Source organism: Babylonia areolata, chromosome 8, assembly GCF_041734735.1.
Source record: "Babylonia areolata isolate BAREFJ2019XMU chromosome 8, ASM4173473v1, whole genome shotgun sequence".
Classification (NCBI taxonomy): Eukaryota; Metazoa; Mollusca; class Gastropoda; order Neogastropoda; family Buccinidae; genus Babylonia; species Babylonia areolata.
The window spans coordinates 6,969,431-6,989,052 of record NC_134883.1 but is presented as its reverse complement, the minus strand read 5'-3'; the positions used below and the strand labels follow the sequence as shown (position 1 = coordinate 6,989,052).

Genomic DNA, 19,622 nt, shown 5'->3' with positions numbered 1-19,622 from the left:
GGTTGTTTTTCCTTCCAAACCAAACCTTACTTAATTCAACAGAAAAAGACAAAAGATTTTGTTTGAAAACATACTGACAGGCATGCCTACCCCCAAATTTGTTTTTCAGGAACAACATACATTAGAATCAGGGACAGGGTATTATTTTCAGGAACATCTCAGCAAACATACAACAGTCATCTGACAGCCAGGAGCAATGGTTCGTTTTGCCACGGTTACTTCGCCGGTGACGGAAATCAAATGGACTTTCACAAAATGGTTTTGGTACTGTTTGGACAGTTCCAGCTTTACATCAAGTGGCTTTGCTAATATTTGGCAGCATTTCTGTAAGTCTTAAGGAAATGTCTTCAACAATGGTCAGAAAGCCATCTGAGGGTGAATTTCTACCCAACAGATATTTTGGGGGAAAAAATGTTACAGTCGGATTTTTTCCCCTGGACATGCAGCATATAACCTGTCTATTTTATCCATTTTCTGGGACACATACGGGGGCCCTCAGTAATGGTAGGTATGCTTGTGCTGATAACAAAAAACTTTTCCCCCTTTCCTCCAATATTTTCCTCTTAGCTGAAGCCTTTGAACTGGAATAAACTCAATATCAGAAAGGGTCAAAAGTTATGAACAACTGTACAAATAAACAGATAAATAAACATACATAAATACATCAATAACAGTCTTCATCAAATATGTGAAGGAGCGGATTTGATTAATTAAGTATCTATGATAAGTTTGCAGATACTCTAGACTCGGGTACACAAGTGTGCCAAGCAAATCTGCACACAAGACTAGGTTGATCTTCTTTTTCAAAAGACTAGCACCCAGACCACTGTTTGCAGTTCCTTGATGGGTGAAGAAAAATCACGGCCAATGGTCCATGAACAATTACAGTGTGGAGTTGTGGAGTTTTCACCTCTTAGGAAGACATCCTATCCACTTAGCCACCATTTCACTTGTAAACTGATTAGCAATATCAAATACATCTATCTCCTTACTGGCTGCATAACTGTATGTACCCAAAATATATACGACAATTCTTTATTTAAAAAAAAAAAAAAATCCAGAATAAAAAAAAACAATTAATCAAACAAACAAATCAAAGAAAAATTCTCCAAAATGACGTTCAGAATGTATAAACCATAAACATATAACTGTCTTTAGAATGAGAAAAAAAAAAAACAACAACAAAAAATATATATATTAACCACCCAAATAACAAATCTCATCACTGAAAATACAAACTCAGAAATACATCATTAGGTACACAGCATTTTTCAGATGATCTAGATAAAATTACTGTACTGAAGCCAAACAAAACATTATTTGCAAAACACGAAAAAAAAGAAGCACAACAAGAACAGATTATAAAACAAAATCAAAACAAAAACACCCATCTACAACTACTTCTGACTGTATTAGTATTTCAGTATAAAAATTAGAAATTTTAAAAAAAGAAGAAAAAAAAAAATCAAAAGCAAAGGAAGGCACTCAATGCAGACAGAAGAAAATAAAAGCAAAATAAGCACACAAATTTTTTTAAAAATCACACACACACACACACACACACACAAAAAGAGAAAAAAGCTGAAACGATAATCTTGCTACACAGATCACACCAACTAACCTCTACAAACCACACATGCTACACCAAGTCATCCAAATTTTCATCTTAATCCTACATACTGGACCAAGAACTTTCACAAAAGGAAGGAAAAATAAAAGCTACTTAGCTCACTATAATAAATTCCACCAGCATTATGCTAAAAAAATTAAAAATTTTTTTTTCTTAAAGTCAGTAGTTCATCTTTTCTTCTTCTTTATATATATAAGAAGAAGAAAAGATGAACTACTGACTTTTTTTTAATATTTTTTTTTACGTTCAAACACATCTGTTATTTTGTGATAATCATGCTGATGAAACTTTAACTGTCACAGCACTTAAAAAACATAGCTCAGCACCAGGAAAACTCTTACAATTTTGCAAAGGAATGGAATTATTTTATTATTATTATTATTTTTTTTTTTTTTTGCTTTGGGTTCAACTATTGAAAACCTTTTTTCCTTCATCAGTCATTTTCCTTCTCTCTCTCTCTCTTTGTCTTTCTTTCAATGGTCATGCTGATGATGATGGTGGTGGTGGTGGGGGGTAAACTGGCAATGCAGATCAGGAAACACGGAGGCACTGAGGAGTGGGTGGGGCGGTCGGGGTGAGGGGGTGGGTGGGGTGGAGGAAGGTTGGAGAGGAGTGTTGGGGGGTGGGGAGAGGGCTTGGAAGGGGAAGCTAGGCATCCATATTCACTTGCTTCAGGGAGGCTGACAGGTTGGTTGAACATTTGATGATCAGGAAACCGGCATGAAGTGGTGGTCATTATGGTTACTATCATGCAGTCACACCATCAAAGTGCAAGTTTAGTTCGTGCAATACTCCGGTGATTTTTTTTCTTCTTTAAAACAGTTTTTAAATTTACAAAATAAATTAAAAACAAAAAGGCATGCGGAACATTTGTTCCTAACATTTTCTGACAGTGCCTTTCCACCCGTTAAATCTATTTATACACACACACACACACATACAAAAAAAAAATTAATTCTTTCTGAAAATCTTTTAGACATTTTCCATTACATATAAAATGAATTTTTCTTTCAAATCATGTCCTTCAGGTATTTCCCTCATTCATACCCCCCCACACCCCTCCCCCCCCACACCAATAAAACCAAAAAAAAAAAAAAAATGTTTCATGCAGATGCTCCTCACTGAACTTGCACAAGGTTTAGCACAACAGAGACACACACAGAGTGGGAAAAAAATGCACGCTGAAGTATTACCATGACTCTGAGTACCCAAATGATCGCGTATAACAATCTCGTCCAAGCTTTCCACTGGAAAGAAAACGAGATGAGAGGCTATTGTGAAGCATGACAAGAGAAAAATTATACAAATGAATGATCTCTCTCTTTCTCTCTCTCTCCCCCTTTCCTTCCCAATGTAAATGCATGCACCCACACACACTCACAGATATACACACTCTCTCTCTCTTTCTCCACAAGCACTGTTTTCTACAAAAGCCACTGTAACACCACAGACTTTTCCAGCATCATGTTAAAACTTGGTTAAAGCAAATGAACTGTCCCTTGTAAAACAGAAATATTCATCTTCAAGAAATGTCATACACACACACACACACACACACACATACACACACAGAGGTAAGACCAATTCAACAGCCACACAACCACAAACAGTGCAGACAGACAGACAGACATAGCCATACAGGTGTCATACAATGGGTCCTGCTTGTCAGACTGACACAGCCAGGTAAGATTAGAGACATGAAGACATAAATCATTCAGTAAAAGAGACTGGTAAGATAAAAACTCATGCATACTTTTATGTTCCAGGCTGGAAACATCACCACCACCACCATCACCGATAACACAATAAGATTCACCACCACCACCACCAGTACCAACAATAATAACAACTTAAACAAGAATAATCATGATGATTATAAAGGAAATCAACAACATGAACATGAAACCAAAAAACACTGAAACAAAATGAATAAATAAGTAAATACACATATCAATCAAACAAGTAAATCAAAGAAAGGAAGAAGGAAAGGAAGAAAAAAAGAAAGAAAGAAGGAAAGAAAGAAAGAAAGAAAGAAAGAAAAAAAGAATTTCAACTTCTGGAATGCTGACACATTCAAACCACTGATAAGAAACACAAGGAAGCTTAATGATAAACAACTGAAAAACATAGCAAAAAAAACAAAACAAAAAAAACACACACACTTTTTAAATGGTAATCCAGACCTTTAAAAAATGTAAGCAGATGAAAAATCAAATTTTCACAATAAATAAAAACAACAAACAATTGAAATGACTAGAAATCATCTGTCTATGAAAAGAAACAAACACCACTGACCTGTTAAAATTTAAGTGAGTGAGTGAATGAGTGAGTGAGTGTGTTAGTGTGTGTTAGTGTTAGTGTTAGTGTGTGGGTGTGTGTGTGTGGGTGTGTGGGTGTGTGTGCATGTGCACGCGCCTGCAGTGTGTGTGTGTGTGTGTGTGTGTGTGTGTGGGGGGGGGTTCACTCTGTGAGAGGGAGGGAGAGAAAAAGTGTGTGTGTGTGTGTGTGTGTGTGTGTGTTTGTGTGTGTGTGTGTTTAGGTGTGTGTACATGCAAATACTTGTTCAAGAGCATGGACTTCTTTCAAAAACAAACAAACAAACAACAAAACAAAATCAAAGCAAACATCCCAATACTGAAGAACATGCTTTTTCAAACATACAACAGCAATAAACCAACACAGACACATTATCACAAACGAAAGCAGAATAAGCCAAGAGATCTGATGTAATATGCTGTAAATGAAATTTGATAAGTGTACCCCCCCCCCCCCATTAAGGGAGGTGCATTCTGCAAGCCCTTCTACTTGCTGCACAAACCTATCAATCAAATTATGGTGCTTAGAGCCTCACAGACCACCACGGCCATCTCAAGGCTATTGCCATGTTTGCATCTACTTCAAGTCAAGGGTAAAAAAACAACAACAAAAAACGTACAATATAAACTAGTCACCGCTTCAAGCTTTTCACTTCAAGTTTAAAAACCTTCCATTGCACAAACCTACCAACATTTTCACTGTACTGACTGAATGGGAAACAGAGTAGTTGCATATAGCGCAATATGTCAACAGTTTGTCTGATTTCAAGTTGAATAGGTTACAATTCATTTGTGACTAGAGGAGTGGTTAAAACATTTCAAGTCTATCCTAAAGGTCCTTGAGGTCCATGATTCGAATCCCAACAGTACCCCATGGTTTAATGCTGGGGATTTATCCAATCTAATAGCTATCATGTCAATGTATTTCTTTTCTTCTTTTTTTCTTTCTTTTTTTTTTATCTTGAATTGAAATCAAATTAGAATTCAAATGGGCTGTGTACTTGAACCTCTATCCTAGTCTTGGAAACCAGTGGTAACAGTTCAGGACTTTCAATCTGAGGGTCCTGGATTCAAATCCTGGTCAAGGTAAATTATTTCTTTTATGTATTTCTTTAAACATCTTTTCATATAGTGTTCTTAGACGGATCCTAAAAACTGTTTGTCCTGGTCACATTATGGATGCATTGTAATAAAGTCAGGGAAGTCAGTTCAGTTTACTCATCACATTTTTTTTTTCCTGTGCCTTTTCTGAGGAAACTGCGCTGAACAGCAGCTTCAAGAATGTTGCAACAGGGCTTAAATGTATGTGCAGCTCTGCAAGTGCCACGAATCCTTTCCTGCATATGATACAGAAGACCAAATGTGCATATTTAAAAATCCATAAATCAACATCAGCTTTCAGTGGATTATAGAAACATGTACATGTCCAACATGCACCATGAAAACAAGAGAGCAGCTGCCTAAATGCGTAACGGCATGGTAAAAACGGTCATACACAATACACCCAACACTTAAAGCTGAACCAGTGAATGGGGTAGTTGCAGACCACAAGTGTGAAAGAACTAGCAGCTATAAATATCCATACTAATTCTTTAAATGACTGACACTATTCTCATTCACGAACACCACACAATCTTGTTTAAATCATGCTTTGCTGAAGCAAGCCAAGAGCACAAACAAAACTTTGCCATCATTGCCTTGCCAGATTCAATCTTCTGGCATCTAATACAATAGTGGCTTAAACACACTGCATCATTTTGAACCATACACAATAAAAAAAAAAAAGTAATGCTACAAACTGCTAACTGTGCAGGAAGAACAACAAACCAGTTTTACCATGTAGCCGCACACAGAATGCACCACTACTTTATTTACTTCAGTTTACAGGTAATCCATGTCTGCTATATAGAATAATTACAAACTGTATCAAACATTGGTCTTTCTTACAGTTCTTCATTAGCTTTCATCTTTTGGGGGTATATTTTTCATTTCAAAACACAATACTTACGGGGTTTGTTGGTCTTTGTTTGAGAATACTCTGAACTGATCACAGGCTGTGTGGAAATCATTTTCAACATCTATCTGCCTTAATAAATGCAGATGCAAAATACGATATGATGTGATATTATATATGATATGATATGATATGATATGGATACTTAGAAAGTGCCTATCCTATCCTCGGTCAGAAACCAAGCTCTCAGCGCTTTACAGAGTCATTTGCACAACAGGCTGCCTACCTGGGTACAGCTGATAGAGAGCTGCCTTTGGGCACTCATCATTTGTTTCCTGTCTCATTCCGTCAGGCTTCAATCACACACACACACACACACACAAACACACACACATATGTAACCTTTTACATCTCTAACTGTTTTATTTTTGTTTTTAACCCAACAATGTAGGCAGCCATACTCCATTTTCAGGGGTGTGCCAGCTGGATATGTTCTTGCTTCTATAACCCGAACACTGACATGGATTACAGGATCTTTAACATGTGTACTTGATCTTCTGCATGTGCATACACACATGGGGGTCCAGGCACTTGCAGGTTTACAGGTATGTGGATCTGGGAGATTGGAAAAACACCTTAACACACCAGGTGCGCCAAACTAGGATCAAACTCAGGAAACTTTGGTAGGAATTCAGTGCTCTAGCCACTGCACCCATCAGTTGACGTCAGTTTCTCAGAATTTAAAATTGACCCAATATAAATTTGTTTCACTATTTAAAGCTTCTAAAGGAAACCAAAAGGCAAATGTTAAAAAGAAGAAAATACAAGAAACTACAAAACTGATCATCTTGAACAGAAGCTGCATGTATGCTATACACAGTTCATGGATATTTTTACATGTGTGTGTAGACTTTGCTAAAGTACTGAAGTCTGCCCACAAACATGCTAGTGTTAAAAAAGCCTGCAGTGGCTTTTCTTTTTTTCCTTTGCAAGAACCTGCCCTGATTCTACATAAATCAGACATTGAGAGAATTGAACACTATGTTAGTTCAGCCATCTTAATTAACATCTTTTCTGTGCTTAGCACAGGGGAATTTAGCACTTTAAACTGACTGGCGGTGAAAGGGTTTTAAAACAGATATTTCTTCTTTACTGCTCTTTTTAACAAAATACATAAATATGTTTAAAATTTACTGTGCTGTGTTGGTTCGTAACTACTCAAAATGATGACAAGTGATTCACATCACAAACAGAAGACACCACAACATGAAACCACTATGTACACTAAGTGTACCTACCAGTGGACTGGTTGTTTTCCTCCTCTGGGGGTGCAAAACGCATGTGAATGATGAAGTCAATACAATACCAGGATTCATCTACTAACTAACATCTTCTCAAACACAACAACGACCATCTGTCAACCATGCTTTACAACTCTATGTGTCTATCCTAAAACTGAGATTCAAACAAACAACAAACAAAAATGAAAAGAAAAGGTGGCCAGAAAAGGGAAGTGAAATCACAATTCACTCGAAACAGGAACTATTTCTTGCTCTGTGAACAAAGACGATGCATGTGGTATCTCACCCATGCAGCAGAGTGATGAAGGAAAAGACTGATGTACAACAGCACGCTTCTTCACACCACTTGCTACATAATAAAAATGGAAACTCATCTTGCAGGTATTAAATAAAAACAATTTAAAAAAAAGATAAAACAAAAGAAAAAAACCCCCGCAATGGAACAAAAGAAGGGGAAAAGGCAGCACAGAAAGTTCAGGACCATGGAGGACAATTCATTCAAGGAGAAGAAAATGAAACTTTTCACTGACGAAATCACAGGAAGGATCACAGACAGGTAGAACTAAAACATGTATACTGTATCATTTATAATTTTAACAACAGGAGACACAAATGTGGAAAAAAAAGAAAAAAAAAAAGAAAAAAAAAAGAACCTAAATAAACGAGTCAGGGATATGTTAAAAAGAAAAAAAAAATCAACTTCTGCCACACAAAAATTGAACACAACATTCTTCATAACATCATGGGTCACATAAAATGAAGACCAAAGCATGTCAATGACAGTATTTAATGGTATCAAGATAAATGGGGGAAAAAACTGAAGAAAAAATGATAAATTGAAGAACGCATGATTTCTGTCCATTAACAATGAATAAATCATCAAAACCCCATCACACATATAAAAAATGGTGTTAAAAATGGGAAATAAAAGCATGATGCAGAGAGAGGACCTGAAGAAGAAGAAGAAGAAGAAAGGGCAGGCAAAGACCAAGGACATACCTCCAAGCATGAAGGTGACGGGTTCCGTGAATTTCCCCACCAGGTACTGCTTGCTGAAGATTGCCTGAGTGACGCCAGCCACCTTCAACTCATAGCGCATGTTGGTCTGTAGGTTTTTCAGTATGTGCTGCCCACAGAATATCACATGTATCACTGCAAATTTTTTGGTTTTTTAAATAGTTTATGCTGCTCAGAGAATATCACATATATCACTGGAAGGTTTTTTTTTTTTGTTTTTTTTTTAATAGTTTATGCTGCTCAGAGAATATCACATATATCACTGGAAGTTTTTTTTGTTGTTGTTGTTTTTTTTTTGTGTTTTTTTTTAATAGTTTATGCTGCTCAGAGAACAACACACATATCACTGCAGGTTTTTAGGTTTTTGCTGCTCAGAGAACAACACACATATCACTGCAGGTTTGTTTGTTTGGTTTGGTTTGGTTCATGCTGCTCAGAGAACAACACATATATCACTGCAGGGGGTTTTTTGGTTTGTTTTTTTTTTGGTTTATGCTGCTCAGAGAATATCACACATATATCACTGCAGGTTTTTATATTTATGCTGCTCAGAGAACATCACATATATCACTGCAGGAGTTGTTTTTTTGTTTGGGTTTTTTTTAATAGTTTATGCTGCCCAGAGTACATCACATATAATTGCAGGTTTTTTAGTTTATGCTGGCCAGAGAACATTACACTTATCACTGCAGTTTTTTCCAGTTTATGCTGCCCACAGAACATCATACTTATCAATGCATACATTTCAATATATGCTGCCCAGAGAGCATCACATATATCACTGTAGGTTCCTTCCCCCCACCCACCCCTCAGTATTTGCTGCCCTGAGAACATCACACATATCACTGCAAACCTTTTAATATATGCCACCCAGAGAACATAAAACATGTCAGACTACCCACAGCATCATTATGCAAAATGACGGGAGAAATAACCAAACAATTTAAAGTACAGGACTTTCAATCTGGGGGTCCAAGGTTTTGATCCCATTATCAGCGTGAAAAAAGAAAAGAAAGCCAGTGTTAACATTTCTCAGTAAAACAGGCTCCTTCTCTTTCATTAACATTTTGACCAAAAAAAATCAGAAACGCTTTGCTCTTTAAAAAAAAAAAAAAAAAAAAAATCACCAACATCAGTCTCTTACCGTCATTTGTATCACAGTATACATATATATATATACATATTAAAAAAGAAAAAGAAAAAAAAGTAAATGAATAAAGGACAAATCACCAAAAAAAACCCCAACAAAACAAACAAATAAACATGAACAGGAACCTGCGTCTTTGTGCCTGGCACCATGGTGTCGGGTTCGTTGCCCCTGGTGTCCCGCCAGTTGAGCACATACTTATCCACCCGGCGATAAAACACAGCGGGGGGGTCCCACTGCAGGAACACGCTGTTGGGAGACAGTACTGTCACGTTGCGGATGTAGGGGGCGCTGGGTGCTGGAAGGAACAACACAGCTTAGTCCCTATTTAGACAAAACAGCATAGCTTAGTCCATGAAAAAAAACCACCAAACAAACAAAACAAACATATCATGTGCCTATTCAGACAAAACAGCATAGCTTAGTCAATGAAAAAACAAAACAAAAAAAACAAAACAAAAATGAACATATCGTGTACCTATTCAGACAAAACAGCATAGCTTAGTCCATGAAAAAAACAAACAAAACAAACATATCATGTGCCTATTCAGACAAAGCAGCATAGCTTAGTCAATGAAAAAAAAACAAAAAAAAAACAACAACAAATAAATAAACATATCGTGTACCTATTCAGACAAAACAGCATAGCTTAGTCAATGAAAAAACAAAAACAAAAACAAATAAACATATCGTGTACCTATTCAGACAAAACAGCATAGCTTAGTCAATGCACACAAAAAAAAAAAAAAAAAAAAAAAAAAAAAAAAAAAAAAAAAAAATTATATATATATATATATATATATATATATATATATATATATATATCGTGTACATATTCAGAAAAAAAAACAGCATAGTTTTGTCCACAAAAAAACATAAAAACAAAGAAAACAAACATATCAATCTACCAATCAAGCCTGTAAGCTGACTCGTATGATATGATGGTGATGATACACAGTTTAGTGCAAAAATGTCTGGCGGTAACAATGCTGTTGACTTGGGAGACGCAAGCTGGAATGATTAAGCTGTCTCCTCATATTTTACTGCTTTGCTATGATTTTGTCTTTCCATCACCCCTGCTGTCAAACAAGCCACAGCATTAGGCCCAGGAACAACACAGCCCCAATCTCCTAATTACGATTATCAATTCATGATAAACCAAACCAGACCACAGCATTAGGCCCAGGAACAACACAGCCCCACTCTCCTAATTATGATCATCAATGCATGATAAACCAAACCACAGCATTAGGCCCAGGAACAACACACACCCCACTCTCCTAATTACGATTATCAATTCATGATAAACCAAACCAAACCACAGCATTAGGCCCAGGAACAACACAGCCCCAATCTCCTAATTACGATTATCAATTCATGATAAACCAAACCAGACCACAGCATTAGGCCCAGGAACAACACAGCCCCACTCTCCTAATTACGATTATTAATGCATGATAAACCAAACCACAGCATTAGGCCCAGGAACAACACCCCCCCACTCTCCTAATTACGATTATCAATTCATGATAAACCAAACCAAACCACAGCATTAGGCCCAGGAACAACACAGCCCCACTCTCCTAATTACGATCATCAATGCATGATAAACCAAACCACAGCATTAGGCCCAGGAACAACACAGCCCCACTCTCCTAATTACGATTATTAATGCATGATAAACCAAACCACAGCATTAGGCCCAGGAAGAACACAGCCCCACTCTCCTAATTACGATCATCAATGCATGATAAACCAAAACCACAGCATTAGGCCCAGGAACAACACAGCCCCACTCTCCTAATTACGATTATCAATTCATGATAAACCAAACCAAACCACAGCATTAGGCCCAGGAACAACACAGCCCCACTCTCCTAATTACGATCATCAATGCATGATAAACCAAACCACAGCATTAGGCCCAGGAACAACACAGCCCCACTCTCCTAATTACGATCATCAATGCATGATAAACCAAACCACAGCATTAGGCCCAGGAACAACACAGCCCCACTCTCCTAATTACGATTATTAATGCATGATAAACCAAACCACAGCATTAGGCCCAGGAACAACACAGCCCCACTCTCCTAATTACGATTATTAATGCATGATAAACCAAACCACAGCATTAGGCCCAGGAACAACACAGCCCCACTCTCCTAATTACGATCATCAATGCATGATAAACCAAAGTCATGAATAAGGAGCTGTGGGAAAAGACACAATCTGCACTACAGTCTACTGAATGCCTGGAACTGTGATGGACCAACTTGAGAAACTGCCCTTGTGTGGCCTTAACCGCAGCAAAATGTCAAGGCAACAAAAAAAAAAAGAAAAAAAAGGGTCTATTAGTAAAAAGAAGCAGTGCCCAAGAAATGATATGTGTCTGCATTATTGTTTCATGATAACTTGACATAATTAGTTAGTTAAAAGAAGAATTCTGTTTACTATTAATAGAAAACATTCACCATATGTTAACTTGGCAGCAATGCGGCAGTTGTAGCTCTATGTCTCCTGTGACTATGTTATCTGACTGTCAAATGTGTGCAGCCAGTTGGGGGAATCAGGGTGTCACATTATAAGTGATATTTTTTTTCTTCTTTTTCTCATGTGTGTGTGTGTGTGTGTGTGTGTGTGTGTGTGTGTGAAAATACCCTTGCTAATTATTACCGTGCTTGTGTAATATGCAACTTGTCACAGGAAAATTGTCATGGTGATGATGTTGAAGAGAAAATATAACCTTCATTGCAAGGGGACAAAAAAAAAAAAAAAAAAAAAAGAAAAGAAAAAAAAGGTCACTGTCCAGAGATGTTCTGGAAAACAAATCACTTTCATGAATCCTGCTGGGCATCAAAAAGAGGTGGGTATAGAAACCATAGCTTAGTATTTATAAATAAACCCTGTGTGCTGGCCAGGGCACGAACACACACTTTACACCTCACCCATAAGTAACGTGATTTTGCCCAAAGTTCACATACGTTTGTTTTTCAAATATTCTCTCTCCTGCTTTCTCAGATTTCACGGCTGTCTCTTAGTTTTTCACTGTATGCCATTTCAACTAAAAAAGAGCTTCCAAAGAAAAACATAAAAGCAAAGATGCAAGTGTGTAAACAGTGACAGTAAGCAGAGGAGAGAGAATGAACTGACCAAAAATCACAGGTAACAATTTTTTTCTTTTTCTTTTTTTTTCTTTTTTTTTTTTTTAACTCTTTCATAACCAAGTTTCTGTGTGAAAAGCACTCCCCATTTTTCCAGAAATGATGCTCTCAGTCACAGGCTTCAGTTTATGTCAAAACAACACAATGGACATGTTCACCTCAAACTGGGTCAGGGAGCAAAGGTTAGTCATTGTTCTGTTGGCAGGAAACTGGCTGCAGCTGTCAACCTTTGTTACAATGTGAAAAATGGTCTTATCAATATGAACCCTAGATGTCATCAAAAGTTGTCAATGGCGGTGCACTGTCTTAGTCAACAAAATTCGCCAATGGTGGTGAAAGAGTTAACTCACTCAGTACGGCCAGTCCTCTCTTCTCCTCTACACAGACCCATAGGATGTCCAGTGGGTGTCTGAATGACCCAACCTTTAGCTTCCGTCGTCAGAATTGTGGTTTTCTTTGTCAACATTTTACATCTTCAGTATGAGAGCCTTCCGATTGCAATATTTTGATGATGGTAATTGGGGTGAAACGCTGTAAACATCGTTCGTCTCTTTCGCCGTTCATATGGAGAGAGTTAAGGCCAGACACGGTAGTGAAATTTTGACCAAAATCATTATTTTTTGTGATTTTCGTTTTTTCGCATAATTTACTTCTTCAACATCTAATCTTTATAGTCCGTTTCACCTGGGTACTATATTCACTTAAATAAAACTTTAAACTGCATCAACATGTGTGATTTCTTGTGAGTACAAGCACATCTCTTTCTTTTCCTGTTTTCTCAGGTTTGTGTTTTGTCCTCGTAATACCATTTTTCAAAATGCTAATGCTCAAAAACTTTAAAAGATAGCATGTTCAAACTTAGTACTTTATTTCTTTATGTATTCATCTTTATTATAGTGCAGTGGTTTGTATAGTACTAGTAAAAGAATGAATATACACTCATTTGAAAAAAATGATGTCAAGGAATTTATACTCATTTCAACAAAAAAAATAATAATAAATGTATTTATTCAAATTCCAAAATACCACTGCACTATAATAAAGAAAAATACAAATAAATCAAATAAAACAAACAGAAATAACATATCTATAAAGGTACCGAAGTTATAAGCTTTTAAATTTTTTGTTTGTCGGCCATTTTGGATTCGTTTCCATGGAAACCGTCATGACAAATTGCACAAAATGACCTTTTTAGACATGTTTAGTCCAATATCTTTGCATACCATGTCACAGAAAGCCATAAACTTCAAGTTTATTTCATACGTTTTTGTACTACCGTGTCTGGCCTTAAGCCAGTCGATGGGATCCAGCTTCAGGGTTCCTACTTACCAGCAGTGTCGGTGAGGGCAGGGTACTTCTCACTGAATTTTCCACGCCCCCCTCCAGTGAACGCTGCCACCTGAATTTTGTATTCTGTGTACGGCTCTGGAAAAGACAAGACATACCGTGCAAGGGATTCAACCTAACTGCCGAGAGCTTTTCACACTCAGGAACACACTCAGTGTTTGTGTCGTGTACACAGAAGAATGAAGACTGTCCAGTCTGTGTACTTTTATCAGCAAACGTTTCTCATGATGATTCAGGGAGCATGAAACTTCACAGTCATCTTCCCCCCCTTCATCAACTTAACTAATTTCACTGCATTTTCAACACAGCTACCATGACAGTTAATAAATAAGTAAAAAGAATTCTATCATCATGTACAATCAACATTTTGTTGCAGTGGCTCAGTCTGAATCCTGTTATTTACACTGCATGAAAGTATACGCCAAAACAAAGAAAACAATGCATGTTTCCTTACAGTGAAGTCATACCTACCCTGTATTTTTTGAACAAATATACCTTTTCAATAGCATGTGTTATGAACAGTTTACCTTTTCAACAGCATGTGTTATGAACGGTTTACCTTTTCAACAGCATGTGTTATGAACAGTTTACCTTTTCAACAGCATGTGTTATGAACGGTTTACCTTTTCAACAGCATGTGTTATGAACAGTTTACCTTTTCAACAGCATGTGTTATGAACGGTTTACCTTTTCAACAGCATGTGTTATGAACAGTTTACCTTTTCAACAGCATGTGTTATCAACAGTTTACCTTTTCAACAGCATGTGTTATGAACGGTTTACCTTTTCAACAGCATGTGTTATCAACAGTTTACCTTTTCAACAGCATGTGTTATGAACGGTTTACCTTTTCAACAGCATGTGTTATGAACAGTTTACCTTATAACACAGTTTACCTTTTCAACAGCATGTGTTATGAACAGTTTACCTTATAACACAGTTTACCTTTTCAACAGCATGTGTCATGAACAGTTTACCTTTTCAACAGCATGTGTCACAACTCTGCCGAAATAGTTATCAACAAAGATAACAGGAACATATTTTCCTCTGCACTAAAGAACATTCAAGTAACACTTATACTTCATTATGACAGGTAAAGTTCTCAAAGGAAAAACAATCCCTGATACCATGCATGAACACAAGCATGCACACATGCTCAAGCGCGTGTGCTCGCTCACATACGCACACACACACATACACAAACACAAGTGCACACACATACAAAATCTCACACACACAACCACAAATACATGGACACACAAACACATTCTCACATCCACAGCCCCTCCCCACCCCTCCCCACACATACATTCTCACATCCACCCACACATAAACACATCCCCCACATCTGCATGTACACACACGCACATACCCACACCCACATCCCATCCATCACCCGACGCCCCACGACTCACGTAAGCCAGTGATGAAGGCAGACATGGGGTTGGTGAGGTGCCCTGATATGATGCGGGTCTTTGTGATGTTGTCATCAGACGTCCAGTGAAGCTCGTACGCCGTCAGACGCCCGCTGAGTCTTTTGGGGGGCTCCCAGTGAACGTAGAACGAGGTGGCTTCCCGGTCAGTGATGTGAGTGATACGGGGACTGGACGGAACTGCAACGTAACATTTTGTACAGTGTATACTTCTACAGGGAGTTAAAGTAGAGTTATAAAAAATTTTTTAAAGTGATAAAAAAAAAAAAGACTGCTGCTTTTGATTTATCATAACCTCAGAAGCCCCGAAGAAATGTAAATATGAACACTAATCAACACACATACAGACACACACAAGAATCAAGAACAGCATAAATAATGCTTATGGAGGATATCAACTAACATTGCTGGTGTTTTACACGAAAATTACAACATAAACAATAATCATAGTATAAACAAACACACACACACACATGCCAATCAATTCTATTTTATTATTTAGCACGGGGGAAAACTTGTTTTTTTGCTGTATTCTGCTGTGTAATTAATTATCTGCTGTGTTGTGTGACACTTGTTACAACTAATACAAGTCAGTGCTGTGCAAAGCCCTGCTGTTGTTCTGAAGTACACTTACTAAGAAAGTAACTTTTCAATGAACCCTAAACCAACGATACTTGTTCTTGAAATTCAATATCTGAAATGAAAAACAATCAAACAAACAAAACCTGTGAAAAAACAACAAGACACTAAACTACAGCAAAAAACACACATGCAATCACACACACACATACAGTACATCTCCATACCCCCCCCCCCCCCCCCTCACCCCCACCGCCCTACCACCACCATGCCTCCAACAACGCCAGACAGGACGCTGCCCCCACCTCCCCAGGCGTTGACAAGCCCTCCCACACTGCTTGCTCGCTCACCTCCTTCCAGTGTCTGCACGGCCAGTTCGGCCACTGGCCCGTCCCCTTTGTCGTTGTAGGCCAGTATGGACACAGTGTACCACGTGAACGGCTCCAGTCCTTGCAGCATTAAACTCTGCAATCATCATGCAACGCTCAGGAAATTATGGATGGGTTTTTTTTTTTTCTTCTTCTTATTTTGGTATCTTTTTTTTTATCATTACTTCATTGTAAATATAATAAAAACATGCTCTGGACACTGTGTACCATGTGAACGGCTACAGTCAATGCACCATTAAGCTCTGTTATCATGCAACACTTGGTAAATAATGGATGATTTTTTGTGTATTTTCTTTCTTTTCTTCTTCTTATTTTACTACCATTTTTTCATTACTTCATTGTAAATGTAATAAAAACATGCTATGGACACTGTGTACCATGTGAACGGCTACAGTCAATGCACCATTAAGATCTGTCATCATGCAACACTTGGTAAATAATGGATGATTTTTTGTGTATTTTCTTTCTTTTCTTCTTCTTATTTTACTATCATTTTTTCATTACTTCATTGTAAATGTTATTGCTATGGACACTGTGTACTATTGAAACGGCTCCAGTCCTTGCAGCTTTAAGCTCTGTCATAATACAACACTTACTAAATTACGGATTTTGTTTTCTTTTTCTTATTTTGCTAATCATTTTTCATTACTTCATTGTAAATGTAATAAAAACATCCTATGGACACTGTGTACCATGTGAACGGCTACAGTCATTGCAGCATCAAGCTCTGTCATCATGCAAAAATTAGTAAATCATGGATGTTTCTTCTTATTATTATTTTGCTATCATTTTCCATTACTTCACTGTAAATGTAATAAAAATGTGATTATGACTCTTTTCTCTCTCTCTCTTTTTTAAAGAAATTGTGTTTGGTAGTTTCATGTACACTACACATATATGAGTGTTTTGGGCCGCTGAAACTCTTAAAAAATGTTTTTGGATTGCTTTTTTAAATCTTCTCATTTCCAATCATTGACAAGACGTCTGTACGAGGGGTGTGCTAAAGAAACCCATTATCATTACCATAATTATTGCCAACATAATTATCTGGTGCATAGGTTCTCTTATCATTTTCACTGCTTCCCATCACCTTGTTTGAGTAATCAAACTGGGAAAGACACAACGAATAACTAACAAATACACCACACACACCACACACACACACACACCACACACACACACACACCACACACACAAAGCACTCAGGCATGTCAGTTCATTTCAAACTGTCTCAGGTTTGCCCACAGATGCCACACCAAACACACACTTTCACCCTCCTTCCCAACCTTCCTGAATGTCTCCCCCTCCACACACACACACACACACACACACGCACACACGACATAAACACACACATATGCACGCACACACACACACACACACACACACACAAACACACACACATGCACACACACACACACGCACACACACACACACACACACACACAGAAAGCAGTCACCGTTTCAGTGGGGTCTTCAACATGGATGGTCTGGGCCTTGAGGTTCCTCTGGCTGTAGATCACCTTGTACCCCTTTATCTCCTGAGGGTTGTCCATCTGGGGGGGCTGCCAGGAGATTCGGATGTCAGAGTTGGACGGGCTGATAGCTTGGAACATGTCCGGTGGGGCCGACGGAGCTGCAACAGTTCAGCATGCAAGATAACACATTGTGACAAATGATACTGCAACATTATGATAGCCACGGAGGAAGGTGGCAGAATGGTTAAGACGCTCATCTGCCAACACAGAGTCTGAAAGGGTCTGGGTTCAAATCCTGCTCTAACCCTTTCTCCCAAGTTTGACTGGAAAATCGAACTGAGTGTCTAGTCATTCAGATGAAACAATAAAACACGCACTTGGCGCACTGAAAAAGAACCCCATGGTAACAAGAGTGTTGTCCTCTGGCAAAATTCTGTTGAAGAAATCCACTCTAATAAGTACGCAAATATATATGCATGCACTCAAGGCTTGACTGAGCATGTTGGGTAATGCTGCTGGTCAGGCATCTGCCTAGCAGATGTGGTGTAATGCGTATGGATTTATTTGAACACAGTGACGCCTCCTTGAGAAACTGAAACCATAACTGATTTCTGGTTTGTTTGTTTTTTACAAATGGTGGTGCCACAATTTTCATAGTGCAAAACAGTATACTGTGACATAGGTGGCTGCAACATTTTAAAGTGGAGAATGAAACATCGTGACAATTGGTGGTACAACATTGTATCAGCCTTGTATCACAGGTTGTGACAAATGCTGCTGCAACAATATAAAAGCCTAAAACTACAGGTTCTCAAAATGCTGTTGCAACATTTATCAGCAATGTTTCAGAGAGTGCATAATAACATATTGTGACAAATGGGTTAGCAACAGTTTTAAAGTGCAAAACTATTCTACACTATGTGACAAATGAAGGTGCAACAGTTTAAAGTGCAAAACAAAGACTGTTAACAAAAGATTGTCTTGTGTGATTATTACAAATTTAATACTTGTCTCTTTCTTCTTTTCTTTTTGTTAAAGACATACATCAAAAACAAGCAGTACTTCTTAATAGGTTTAACAGAACAGAGCGCCACTGAGTAATACAACTTTTGTTTTAAAATTTTAAAAAGTGTGAGCATGCATGTGCGCATGTGTACGTGTGTGTGTCTGTGTGAGTACGTGAAAGATAAGATGCAAAATCATTACTTTTGTAGCTTTGCTTCTGTTCTCCAAACTTTCAATGCTGACAGCTTCACACATGATATTCAGCACTCAGCCAAGCCTAAATTAGCATCGGTTACTGATGATCATTACTACTGATACTTACATAGCAAGATAACTTTGGAACAATACAAAAGAGAGACAGGGAAAGGGAAGAAAAAGTGAGAGAGAGAGAGGGGAGGAGGGGGGGGGGGGCGAAACAGAGAAGACAGAGGGGCTTTTTTTATTTTTTTTATATAAATATGGAATCCAATTCTCAAACATACTGGATAAGAGATTCAAAGGACAAATGTCATGTCTGACTCTGTTTGATAGCAATAATTTTCAGACTCCTATATATAAATTTTTCAAAAGGAGTTACAAAAGGAGTTAAATCAAACACACAACAAAAAACAAACCAAAAAAAAAAAAATGACCACAATCCTTTTCACTGTTTCAATACTTTTGCTGTGATCTCATGCCGCCTTTACTGTTTGCTTTCATTCAAACTGGCAATGCTTTGAACACTGGTATTCAGCATTTAGTACAAGGCACAAATCATCTGAGGACTGCAAGGAAGAGGGATGAGGGAGAGTGGCTGAAAAAAAACAAAAAACAAAAAAAAACCGACAGCAGAAGCATCTTTTTCCAAACTATCTCGATTTCTG

General features: G+C 37.8%; 1 protein-coding gene across 2 annotated transcripts in view; it reads right to left on the bottom strand.

Moving 5' to 3' along the window:
* The window catches only part of LOC143285023 (putative receptor-type tyrosine-protein phosphatase mosPTP-1), an 85,617-nt gene that overhangs the window by 29,338 nt on the left and 36,657 nt on the right, over nucleotides 1-19,622 (bottom strand). The window contains exons 8-14 of one of the 2 annotated variants that reach the window (XM_076592197.1): nucleotides 17,737-17,912; nucleotides 16,238-16,352; nucleotides 15,291-15,488; nucleotides 13,858-13,953; nucleotides 9,493-9,662; nucleotides 8,200-8,326; nucleotides 2,824-2,877 (exon numbers count right to left, since the gene is read on the bottom strand). In XM_076592197.1, the coding sequence (XP_076448312.1) occupies nucleotides 2,824-2,877; nucleotides 8,200-8,326; nucleotides 9,493-9,662; nucleotides 13,858-13,953; nucleotides 15,291-15,488; nucleotides 16,238-16,352; nucleotides 17,737-17,912 (936 nt within the window). The remainder of the gene's footprint in view (nucleotides 1-2,823; nucleotides 2,878-8,199; nucleotides 8,327-9,492; nucleotides 9,663-13,857; nucleotides 13,954-15,290; nucleotides 15,489-16,237; nucleotides 16,353-17,736; nucleotides 17,913-19,622) is intronic. The other variant, XM_076592198.1, reaches the window with a different exon arrangement.